The 12310-nt window shown below is 55.5% G+C and overlaps 4 protein-coding genes across 4 annotated transcripts; 1 reads left to right on the forward strand and 3 right to left on the reverse strand.

The window, feature by feature from the left end:
• Positions 1-652: 652 nt before the first annotated feature.
• CH63R_06403 (uncharacterized protein) lies at positions 653-1621 on the forward strand (the record flags this gene model as incomplete). Its single annotated transcript, XM_018301378.1, has 2 exons — positions 653-705; positions 796-1621. 2 exons carry the CDS (start codon positions 653-655, stop codon positions 1619-1621), a joined length of 879 nt encoding a protein of 292 aa, XP_018159228.1.
• Positions 1622-2282: 661 nt separating this feature from the next.
• CH63R_06404 (phosphoenolpyruvate carboxykinase) lies at positions 2283-5363 on the reverse strand (the record flags this gene model as incomplete). Its single annotated transcript, XM_018301379.1, has 7 exons — positions 2283-3626; positions 4031-4421; positions 4556-4722; positions 4782-4831; positions 4876-4943; positions 5017-5125; positions 5258-5363. The coding sequence occupies 7 exons, from the start codon at positions 5361-5363 to the stop codon at positions 2283-2285; spliced, it is 2235 nt and encodes a 744-aa protein (XP_018159229.1).
• A 1391-nt stretch (positions 5364-6754) lies between these two features.
• On the reverse strand, positions 6755-7220 carry CH63R_06405 (uncharacterized protein; the record flags this gene model as incomplete). The annotated part of the gene is made up of 2 exons (XM_018301380.1): positions 6755-6983; positions 7201-7220. The coding sequence occupies 2 exons, from the start codon at positions 7218-7220 to the stop codon at positions 6755-6757; spliced, it is 249 nt and encodes an 82-aa protein (XP_018159230.1).
• A 2513-nt stretch (positions 7221-9733) lies between these two features.
• Positions 9734-12006, reverse strand: CH63R_06406 (Elongation factor Tu GTP binding domain-containing protein; the record flags this gene model as incomplete). Its single annotated transcript, XM_018301381.1, has 3 exons — positions 9734-9790; positions 9850-11591; positions 11655-12006. The coding sequence occupies 3 exons, from the start codon at positions 12004-12006 to the stop codon at positions 9734-9736; spliced, it is 2151 nt and encodes a 716-aa protein (XP_018159231.1).
• Between the last annotated feature and the right edge of the window lie 304 nt (positions 12007-12310).

Below are 12310 nucleotides of genomic sequence, written 5' to 3' on the forward strand. Positions count from 1 at the left end.
ACAGTGTTGTACTATTAAATCTGCACGACTTCCATGCCAAGATTGGCGCCACGAAGAGGAACACAATTGGGGGGCGGTCGACTCCAGGCGTGTTCCACGCGCCCACGCGATGCAACAGCTCCCGTCTCCACAGGAGTTCCCTGTACGAATACGTAACTCCTACCTACCGCCTGCGTTGTTTCTCCTCCGACAATCCGTCATCTTACCTCACGTTTGTGCCACTGCGCGGGCTCGTTGAATTTTCCTTACCGATTGTAGACGTGTTGCAGACCTGCCGTTTAGCCATGGGTAGCCCGATTTTGATTTTGCAGCGGGAAGGGGAGACCCTCTCCCTCATCCGGATCCCTGCCCTGTTCTGGAGCTTCGACTGTCTCGAGCTGGGCATGGCAAATGCCAGCTTTCCCGCTGTGCCAGCTAGGGGCAGGATCAAAGAAACCCAACGCATCCCAACCCCTTCTTCCACTCCTCCTCAACAAGAATCATAAATCGTCCGTAACAGTAACACTCGTGGCCTCGACTTGTCTTTCGGCGTGCAGGACAAGATTCTTTGCACACATCATATACCATTCCCTACCACAATCTGTGTTCTCCGTCAACTGCTCCCGTCGTCGCCGTGCGCCCAATACGATCTGCTAAGCACAACGTCATCACGATGGCACCCCTCGTCCCGCGATTCCACCTCTTCGAAATCGACGACCAGACTTGGTGCGCGCCACCACATTGACTGTCCATCCCATGTTTACCCCTACCATAGCCCGGGTTGACATCCGACTAACGAATACTCCCTTTGAACAGGTTCCCGTCCTTCCTTCGCGCTCATGTCCAAGAAGGGCTCCATGCCGCTTGGGTTAACAGAGTCCCCGTCCTTCAGCCGAACTCCCCGGCCCGTGTCGCCGCCCAGATCCTCCAGCGCATCCTTGGTCCTCGGCTGCCCTCCTACACCTTCATTGACTTCTGCGCCGGCTCCGGCGGGCCCACACCGGCCATCGAGCGCTACGTCAACCGCTACCTCGCGGCCCAGGAGCAGCCCAGTGTCGATTTCGTTCTGACCGACCTGCACCCCAACACCGATGCTTGGGCCCGCGCCGCGGCGAAGAGCGATCACATCGGCTATGAACCCAATAGCGTCGACGCCGCCGCCGCGCCTCGCGAGCTCATTGACGGGTATACGACAAAGGGTAAGAAGGTCTTTCGCCTCTTCAATCTGGCCTTCCACCACTTTGACGACCCGCTGGCCAAGGCGATTTTGAAAAACACAATCGAGACCTCGGACGGCTTCGCCATATTCGAGCTGCAAGGACGCGATCTTTACTCCTTTCTCATGCCCGCCATCCTCGGCATAGGTTGTTTCCTCCTGGCCCCGCTGCATGCGTGGAGATTACGTTCGCTTTCCGCCTTGGTTTTCACCTACCTCATACCCATCCTGCCATTTGTGCTAGTGTTTGACGGGTACGTCTCAGCCTTGAGGACGAGGACGCCCGACGAGGTTGAGGCACTGATGCAGTCGTGCGGGGTTCGCACGGATGGCTGGGAGTTCAAAAGCGGCAGCGAAGCACATATGCCACCTTTTGGGTATGTGAACTGGATAGTGGCCGAAAAAGTCTCGTCCAGAGACTGGTGACATGACGGGAAGGAGGAAGAAGTCAGGCCTTAGTGTATACAAGTACATGAGGCACGCAGCGACATGACGCAGTGCTTCGGTCTTTCACGAGCAAGCACTTATGGTTGCTGCCCAGGAGGTTGGTTGTACTCGACAATAGGAGGCTAAGCGGGCGAACATAGCAATCGCGACAAGTTGTCAATGCAGACATGTCCGGCGTCAGGTGCGAGCCACACAACACGCATTTAGCCCCGTTGACGAGTCTGCTTTGGATGAACAAACTATAAAAGTTGCCTATCTCAAGTCCACTTCAGCCCGTCAACTAACAGACCAGATAGATCTATTGGAAGAGCACACACCTGGGAGAGGGCATCACGTAAAGAGCGGCTTGGCTTTAACATCCAATAGACTGCTTCAAGTTTACTTTCATTCTCAATCTATCAGATGAAGCCCAGAACAGATTCGACTCCTGTTTTTTTCCAGCGAAAAAACCCTAGACTGCCGCGGGTTCCACACACGGCATTATGTTCATGTCGGACCATGTCAACGACATTTCCCAATTTCCCAGACAAGACCCGAAGAAATGACGTAAAAATATAAAAAACAACCACAAAAAGGAATTCATAAATCCATGAACGACGACGCTCTGTGCTCCGTACAACAGCATGCGCTTTGCTTGACTTTAAACGACGGGACCGGCCTTGACGACCTCTTCGGTTGCCTCGCTAGCGTACTTCTGGAAGTTCTCGTTGAAAAGAGTGCCGAGCTTCTTGACTTCGGTCTCGAAGCTGTCATTGCCGGCGGTCCAGGCGGCCTTGGGGTTGAGCAGCTCGTCGGGGACGCCGGGGCAGGTCTTGGGGACCTGGAGGTTGAAGACTTCGTAGTTCTCGTACTCGACCTTGGCCAACTCGCCGGAGTGGATGGCGTCGAGAATGGCGCGGGTGTACTTCAGGGGGCAGCGCTTGCCACCGTGGGCGGCGCCGGCGCCGACCCAACCCGTGTTAAGGAGCCAGGCGTTGGCGTTGTGGTGCTCGATCTTGTCGGCGAGCATCTTGGCGTAGCGCATGGGGTGCAGGGCGAGGAAGGGCTGGGCGAAGCATGAGGAGAAGGTAGCTTGGGGCTCGGTGACACCGTCCTCGGTGCCAGCCATCTTGGAGGTGTAGCCCGAGATGAAGTGGAACATCGTCTGCGAACGATCGAGCTTGGAGATGGGGGGCAGGACACCACGGGCGTCGCAGGTGAGGAGGATGATGTTGGTAGGGTGCGAGTCGGAACGGCAGGGGATCTTGGCGTTGCTGATGTACTCGATCGGGTAGGCGCAACGGGTGTTTTCCGTAAGGGTGCAGTCGTCGTAGTCGACAACACGGGTCTCGGGGTCAAAAACAACGTTCTCGAGTACGGAGCCGAAGCGGATAGCGCCGTAGATATCGGGCTCCTTCTCGGCTGAGAGACCAATAGTCTTTGCGTAGCAGCCGCCCTCAATGTTGAAGACGCCGCGGTCGCTCCAGCAGTGCTCATCGTCACCGATCAGGGCACGCTGAGGGTCGGCAGACAAGGTGGTCTTGCCAGTACCAGACAGACCGAAGAATAGAGTGACGTCGCCGTTCTTGCCCTCATTGGCGGAGGAGTGCAGGGTAAGGACGTTGTGCTTGATAGGCATCTCGTAGAAGAGGACAGTGAAGACACCCTTCTTCATCTCACCAGCATACTCGGTACCGAGGATGACCATCTCTTTCTCGGCGAAGTTGATGGCGACCGAGGTGCCCGAGGTCATGCCCTCGGTGTATCTGTTGGCGGGGAAGGAGCCGGCATTGTAGATGGTATAATCGGGGTGGAAGTGCTCGAGCTCCTCGCGGGGAGGGCGGATAAGCATGTTCCTCATGAACAAGGCATGGTAGGCGCGAGCGCAGATGACACGAACGCGAATGCGATACTTCTCATCCCAGCCGGCGTAACCGTCAACGACGTAGATGCGATTTCTCGTGTTGAGGTAGTCGATGGCACGCTCGCGGTTGATCTTCCAGACCTATAGTCTCACATGTCAGCGAATGCCCGATGAGTGGTCGAAGCCGGGTGCAGAAGCGGGTCCGGGCGCCGGAAAAAATAGGAATGCGGAGCGGCCAAGCATTGCGGGGGGGGGGGAAGCAGTGACAGGGGCGAGCAAAGGGGGTTTAGCTCGACTCGCACCAATTAATGCGGGGCCGGCAGTCCCTCTTTTCTCGGGTCAGGAAAGGAAAGGGGGGATGCGGTGGAGGGGCTGCAGCAACATGACGACACTTCTGCCAAGTTGTAAAGCGCGCCGAGAGAACGCAGCACTGCGTAAGGGGGACGAGGGGAGGGCAAGGAAACATTGGGTGAAAGAATCTCGATGAGACCCTCTCTCCACACGTGCCAATGCGCCATCAACTCTCGCTATTCTGCCGGAAGGACCAAGGGAAGTTGGATCATTGCACAGAGCGTCGCAGTGCCGATCTGAAACATGACGTATTCGTCGACTGCAAAGCCCTCGACAAGTTTGAGTTTTCTCTTGTCGTGCCAACTCAGTTTTGGACCAAGCTGACAAGACGAGAAAACCAAGACAGCTCGAAGCGGCTTTGTGTCAAAGAAATGGTCGTGTGACAGAGGGGGTGTGCTCATGCTCTGCTCATGCCTGTGTTTGTGTCTGGGGAATGCGGCTTCTGCTGGCTGGGCTGGGCTGGGCTGACGAAACACAAAGAGCCGACGGCAAGCGTACCGACTCGGGCTGTACCATGACTCGATTCGGAGGGCTGGTGTAGTTTCTCTTACCTCGGGTGACATGGGCTTGTTAACGGGACCCCACCTGGAAATTGCAAAGGTTAGCAAATGGTTACGCATTCAAAGGTCAGCGGCCAGCCATGCAGCTGCGCATGCCCAAGACCAAGTGTGTCACGTGTGGGCTCTGTGGGGGGACCAGAGAGGAAGACTGAAACTCACCAGATATCGTTCTTGGAACTGTCCTCCTCGACAATTCGCTTGTCGAGGGGGGAGCGACCTGTCTTCTTTCCAGAGTAGGCAGTCAAGGCACCGCTTGATGTGATGGCGGAACCGGTCTCGTAGACGAGGGCATCTTCGTAGAGAGCGGGGACGGAGGCGTTGGGAATCTGGACACATAGTTAGACAAGTGTCCCCCATACAACCTTCGTCTGCAGTATCTACGTACAATGGCAACTCGGTCGTAATCAATGTGTGCGGTCTCATGAAGCTCCTCCTCTGTTTTCAATGGTTAGATATGTTCGTGGCGCTCGAAATTTCACCGTCGCAAAGGATCTGCTCGCGAAGGAGGAGGCTAGCCATACCGAGCTCGGTATGCTCCTGGTGGGGACTATAGGTGGAATGTTAGCCCCGGGTCTTCACGATTCAAGCCCAAAAGATTGGCTCGGGAGGAATCAACGTACGCAACACCACTGGGGTGGAGAGGGGTCTTGTTGACGTTGCTAGCGATCACTGTGACGGCGGCCATGTTAGCTACTGGATGATGTTTCCAAGCCGGACGAACATTGGGTGCTGTGTCGGGGTTATATATAATGGGAACAGAGGGTCAAGACGGAAACAGAGTTTGTGTCAAAGTGTAAGATGTTGGGCTGAGGGGACGGAATATGACCAAGGGAGTAGATGAGTATGGGGGAGAGGACGAACTCTTGCGTAAATCTGCCTGGGTTCCTTCGTGGAGAATCTGCGACTTGGGGCCTTTTACTGCTGGATCAGTGTAGGGAGAAGAAGTTCTATGGACGGGATCCTTCATGGTTATAAAGAATTGAGAAGACACCGGTTTGCTGCTTGGAGATCGGGTGAAGATGGCTTGGGTCAAGGCTTGGACGGGCTTGTGGTTCTCGTCCGCATTCAGGGATTGCAAAGGAATCGTATCCACCTTCTTGATGGAGTGCGGGCACTATGGAGCAAAGAGAAAGAAGGGAGTAAACGGAGTGAGAGTACAAGGTGTAGACAGGGCTGCTTCTTGGCTTGGTCTGAGCCGGGACCGAGGATAGAAGGGCCAGAACGGGGTCTCCCACTTATAAGAACGGGCGCCGCGTGTGGAGTCGCGGGGGCGAGGGTAGCGATGTAACTGGACAGGTTGCTGTTGCTGCACGCTTCACGATATTATCTCGGGTTCGGAGGAGGGGTGTATATCCTTGTTGCGGGTTCGGGATAGAGGAGGCAGATGGACAGAATCGGGAAGAGTCGAACTTGTTGCTTGTCACTTTCGACACTCTGGGCTTGGGCCGGACACCAATGCAGTACGTACACTGCGTCAGTGAAAAGGTGTGGAGGGGTACCCAGGGGAAACGGGGGGAGGGGTAGGTGGGCGTGTGGGCAGTGCAGGGGAATAAAAGAAATAACAAAAAATAAAACAACCCAAAAGGGAAATAATAGAGACTTGGTGCGAGGTGTAGAGCATTCTGGGATTGCCTCATCGTCCTAAGATAACGAGGGCCCGACCCTGTCTGTCGCTAGTTTTCGGGTCTTGATATCGCGGGGCCAGGAGGTCGGAAGCGAGAAAGGAGACGAATTGATAGGTAACTGCCATTTGGGTAGGAACTGGGGACTGGTTCCAGCGAACTGAGCAATGGCAGCATGGCGAGGCGGGGGGGACAAACAACGACTTGACATTGATTACCCCCCCCTCTCTCTCTCTCTGCCTCTCACACTCTGTCTGATGGAAGCGCATACTCTCAGTACTCAGAGTCTCGATCTGCATCCACATCCACCCCCCTCTCTTCCAAGGCGGCCTCCCCACAATCTGCAGGCTTGCTCCGTCTGCCTCCGTTACGTCGGCTTGGTTCTCCCGAATCCTGGCTAACTTACCTCATCTTTTGTTTCCGTCGCGACTCGAAGCCGCCCGCCCGCCTTCCCAGTACGTAACATGCAACTTTGCGCACGCACTCTCTTCCCGCATTTCTGCCAGATTTTTGCGGAACCCCAGTTACAGATTGCCCCATCGTGATTAGACGATTCTTTGGGCGTCCCGTTTGGCGAAGGTACTTGCAGGTACTAAGGTTCCGGAGGAGAAAGAAGAGTTCGGGCGGCCTCCGGGGCGTTCTTTTGTCATCGAGCTTCTCGAGTTTCAGGAAATGACGAATCCCAAAATGGGCAATCAATGTACGCGCAGCAGAAATGCTATCGTTCCACCAGCACCTACTGCGTCACCCTAGGCGACGGTTTGGTCGTGTCGTAACCCGTAAGCTCGTCATTAGCCCGTGTTGCTGGCCTTGCACATGCAGCCGAACTGACAAACCGTGAAGATGAATTATCCCATCTCTCGCCCGGCCTCCTCATGCCTGCTCCCTCAGGACCAAATCCACCGCGACCGAGAGTACGAAACGTAGACAGGCTCAGCACCCAACTGACTTTTCCCCTCGTTGTCCTGTTTGACTCGCGGCCGAGTCAGCCTCTAACCACGCTCTGCTCAGGTTAGAGCATCTGGACGAACAAAAGAATCGAGGCTGAAGTATCAAGTGCCCGTTCCGTGCCGTACCTGACCGGAGACGACGAGACGACGCACATATCTGCTGCCCCTCGTCTTGGGTAAGGTGGGTGAGGAGTATGTCGACTCACCCCTGCGTCTCGTTATTATGTATCACCGCAGTGCCTTGCCTTGCATTCTGTGTGCTGTATATACGATGTATGAGGGATGGTGCCTACAGGTAGTAGGTGACTAGTTTATACTACCTTAGACCCCCGCCCCCGATCCCCTCCCATCCCACTTCAGCCCAACCCCAAACCCGGAAGCAAGCCAAGACTTCAAGACAGCACAGCTCTTGACAAGGAGCAAGTGGGTGAGTTCCCTTTCGGTCTGATCTTATGGACTGCGATATTGCAAATGTTGCCGCGCGCTTTTCCCGCTACAAGTTTGCTGCCGATCCGCCTTATCAGCGTGTCGTCCTGCCCTTTCCTTTCCTTTCGGGAATCTTGCGTTTCGTCTGGTCCGACACTTGCAACTGGAGGGGACCAGCGCTTCTAACAAAAGTCTAACCTGCGGGCTTCTGCGCCCCTGTGATGGCTCTTTGAACCCTCTCTGTCTTTTGCTGTTTTGCTGCAAGTCCAGATAGCGTTCCCTTGCCCCCCTCCGCTGTTCTAGTTTCGGCTCTTCTGGGCGGCAAACAACAACCTCGTCGCAATTCGTCGGGGCAGAAAGAACAGCCTGAAACGGCGTCTACGATAATGTTTAGGAACAAGATCCAAAGTCGATGCTGGCTTTCTCGCCTTCGTCGTGAACCCAGCCCCGCCAACGCATCGCGGCAATGCAATGCGAGAGAACAAAATACCATGCGCTCCCCAGCCTGTTACACGCACCCCTTTCAACTAAAAAGCCCTGTTCTTCATCGGGCTTTCACGGGAAGGAAACGCACACGGAAAGCCGACTAAAACGACCGGAGCTGTGCTTGGGTACTAACTGCAGAAGACTTCGCAGGGGAGTGGGAATGACCCCCCTTGACAATCTTGCAGGAGAGATGACGTTCGGCTGCTGGATCGAAGAGAGGGAGGACCGCTCCATTTGTGCATGTACCTCACTTGCCTTTGCTCAGGTACCTACAGGTACCTGTCTACAGACCTACCCGGGGGTGGCTCTGTGCCCCTCTACGAGTTTCTTCAAGTAGCCGAGCGGCTCCATTCTAGAGCAGGCTACCCCGCGCCCCACCGTCCTCTGTCCAATCAGCGCTGCTAGCCGTGCAAAGAGGCTCGCTCCCAACTTCGTGTTCCGACATTTTCCGGAGCTCACAATTCCAACTTCCCTCTATCTGTTCGATTGTATCATCGCTGAGAGACGGGAAGATAGGAAAGCGTGCGGAATTTTACAATAGCCAATACAGTTATTGTTCAGTCAAACACGCCCACGCACTCGATGTTAAGACAGGGGCTCCGAAGCCCACTTTGGCTGAACATTGATCCATTGTCGTGCTATTTGCTACCAGCCCGAGCCGGCCCGGGGGTAAGGGGGGAAAGGTAAGTTTTTTCCCCAGGTAGATTTACGAAAAAGACATGCCTGCGTTCCTTCCTTCGCTTTGACGATGATTGTCATTACGTACACGACCCTCGTCTCGGAAGCACATGTGACTGCCACAAAACCTCGAAAAATCAATCAAGAGAGTCACCGACTCACTCAGCTTGCGCAGGCGCAGGCTGTCATGGGGTCAGCATGTCACTTGACCGGGCACGTTCAGTGTTCACCACGTTTTCCGGGGTAAAGATCGAGAATACGAGATTGCAGCGTCCTGTGGACTGGCCTGGCCAGAGACACAAAGAGGCACAACGGTCTACGTACTGCTCTCAACCCACCACACGAATTTGAGCGTCTCGGGATAGCCGTATTGGTATTACACACATTGAGACAATGCGAACGAAAAGGAGTCATTTGGTACGAACGTGAACTGGGACGCCTCCGTTAGGCCGGGTTCCCCTCGGCTCCGCTCCACTGCACCCGTCGATTGCCGTGGCCCGTCATATCTCGGCTCCACACAGCTTGGCTTCCATGGAAGGTAGGTAGGTAGGTACCTAGGTTTTCGTACCTTTCCATGTCCGGAACGAATGAACTTGACTTGGACGCAGGACCCTCTTGCTAGCTCACGCGAGAATATCTCGGAACATCCCGCCTGTGCTGGGTACACCCTTATCACCCTCTCAACTTTCATCACTGCTTCCCCGAGAACGCCCTTATCATCGGGATAACTCGGAAGGCCCAACATGTTCAGGCAGTCACTTCGCAATCCGACCGACAATCCTGATTGCTGCCGTCTCGACCCGCTCACACATGTTCAGGGTCAAAACGTGAAGCCATCGTCATGCGAATGTCTTGTAGGGTTTGAGATTGATTTTTGGTTTTAGATCCATCTTCCTATCCTCCTGCGAAATGCACCAGCGGTCGGTCCTGTCATGCCGAGTCTGTCGTGTCGTGGCCCGTCCGTGTCACGGCAATGCCGCCTTCACCCCATGACGTCGCCCTCGCCCTGTCCTCTTTTTACACCATTCAAGCCTATCTTTATGCATGCTGGCTGTGGTCCAGAAGATATTCATTCTTCCCCGTCACCCCTGCTGAGCAAATACTTATCTCTAAGACACTCAGCTCGATCCTCCCGTCCTGAGTCGGCTCTATGGTTTCGCGTCATCTGGTTTCGATTAAGACGTTTCATCAGTGATCAGCTTCGTGATCTTGCCAATGGCAATGGTTTGTCCCTATCCCTATGTGTTAGCCAACAGGTAAGCAATAGTGGACCCGCCGCAGCGAAACGAACCTGGTCTCTGAGGGTGAAGCGACCCATTTGCGGGTAGTCCTCGAACTTCTCAATGCACACCGAGCCGGCACCACCAATGACTTGCAGACGAGCGATAATGCTGTCGCCCTTCTTTGCGTGCGAAGGCGGCAGCTTGCTCTTGCGGTTGGTGCCCTTTTGCAGCTTGTGTAGCAAAGCGGCGAAAGTCACTTCTTCGATGGCGGCGTGGACGTGCAGCACGCAGTTGAACCCTGCCGACAAAATGCTCTTCAGCTCCAGGATGCGGATCTGCGCCTCAAAAGTCTGCACGTTGTGCACCAAGCGCTTGGGCGAGCACAAGACGAATCCTGGCATAATATCTTCCTCCTCAATGCCTCTGAGACGGATGCGAACCTGGTCGCCGCACTGCGCAACCTGCACCTCCTCTTCAGTCTCGCCGTAAATGGCCGAGGCATCCACGCTCTGCTTGTTGGGCATCATGACGAGGGACATGCCCTTCTTGATTACACCCGCCTCGATCTTGCCCTCAATCATGGTGCCCATGTCGCGGTACTTGCCTGAGACGGCCATCATGAAAGGCGCGTTGACCTTGCGCTCCAGAGCCTTCATACCGTCGAGGTACTCAAGCAATGAGGGGCCATCGTACCAGTCGGCCGTCCCCTTGGGAATCCTCTCCTTGATGTTGATCGACTGCTGGGCGGCGACGGGGATGAAAAATACGTCTGTCTTCAGGTTGTAGCCGGTGCCCTTGAGGAATTGGGACAGCTTGGACGTGCACTCCTGGTATCGCTCGTGCGACCACTCGACGGTGGCGTCGTCCATCTTGTTGATGGCAACAATCAGCTTGTTGACACCCTGAGTCTTAGCAAGCATGGCGTGCTCTCTGGTCTGGCCACCACGCTCGAACCCGGTCTCGTACTCACCCCTACGGGCGGAAATGACCAAGATACCAACGTCAGCCTGCGAGGCACCACCAATCATGTTGGGCACGTAGGTCTTATGGCCCGGTGCGTCGAGAATACTGTATCGTCGCACCTCGGTCTCAAAGTAGCCTCTGCCGACCTCGATCGTCTTACCCTGGGATCTTTCCTCCTTGTTCAAGTCCATGACCCAGGAGAGGTACCAAGACGGGTTACCGAGTTCCCTGGCTTCCTTTTTGTACTTTTCCATTGTCCGCTCGTCAACCATTCCCGTGTTGTAGAGGATGGAACCGCCCAGGGTGGATTTTCCTGCGTCGACGTGGCCGATAAAAATAATGTTGACGTGCTCCTTTCCGTAGATCTCCTTGAGGGTCGCCTCATCAACGTCGGCAGTCTGCTCCTTCTGGACGGCATCGACGTCTCTCACGGCGGCCTTCTTGTCACCCTCAGAGGGACTCGAGCGGCCGGATGAGGGAGAGGGGGAGGTCTTGCCAGACTTAGTGGTGGAAGCTCCCGTCTTCTCGATCGCCTTGGTCGCCGTAGCCTTGGCTCCAGCCTCAGCGCCAGCGGCCGCCTTTGTAGGCTCCTCTTTCTTCTCTTCTTTCTTAGGCGGAACAGTGCCACCGATGGAAAGGACCTTGGCTTTGGGCTTGGGGGCATCGCCACCGATACTCAAGACCTTGGCACCGCCCTCCTTCTTTACTGTAGGCTGAGACTGAGACGCGGGCACATCGGAGCCGGATGCCGTGGCATCAGCCGGGCGCTTGGCGATGGTAGGGGCGGGCTTAGGCTGGTTTTGTTGTTGTTGTTGCTGCTGTTGGCCGTACTGGGGGTAGCCCTGGCCTACAGGTGATTCTTGTTAGTGAGAGTTGCGATGGAAAGGGCCACATCCTATGTCGAACATACCGTAGGCTTGCTGATAGCCCTGCTGGCCGTAGCCACCATAGTTGCCCTGTCCATATTGGTTGAAGGCTTGTTGGCCCTGACCACCATACTGGGGGAAGCCACCGGCACCAGCAGCACCAGCGGCACCGCCGTAGCCCTGGTTGTAGTACTGCTGGTATTGGGGAGCGTAACCGCCGTATTGCTGACCGGGCTGGAATGCCTGAACTCCAGGGGTGAAGGAGGACGCTCCAGGACGGAAGGCGCCGGCCTGGGGGTTCTGCTGCTGGTTGAGGTTGAGCTGTTGCTGGGCCTGGCGCGACAGGTTATCGTCCTGGGCCGAAGGGTCGTCTTCCCACGAGTTGAGGTTCGACATTGTGATGGACTGCGGCAGCGGGGCAGATACAACGGGCTGTCGAGAAGTGAGGCAAGGTAGGTAAGTGGTGAAGAGCGGAAGCGGGATCGGGGGGAGAGAATGCGGTCAGAGCTGGAAGTGGGATGGCACGTTAACGAGATGCGCCCAAGAAAGATTTAAAGAGGGGCTGGAGGGTTTATTTTTCCCGCGGCGGCAACCCAAGCAGGACGTGGAACAGTGGGAGGCGAATGGGAAAAAGGATGCGCAACAATGGGAAGCAGATGACCCGAGTTGGGCTCTCCGTGACTCACCTCTTGGGCTGATG

Source organism: Colletotrichum higginsianum, chromosome 4, assembly GCF_001672515.1.
Source record: "Colletotrichum higginsianum IMI 349063 chromosome 4, whole genome shotgun sequence".
NCBI lineage: Eukaryota > Fungi > Ascomycota > Sordariomycetes > Glomerellales > Glomerellaceae > Colletotrichum > Colletotrichum higginsianum.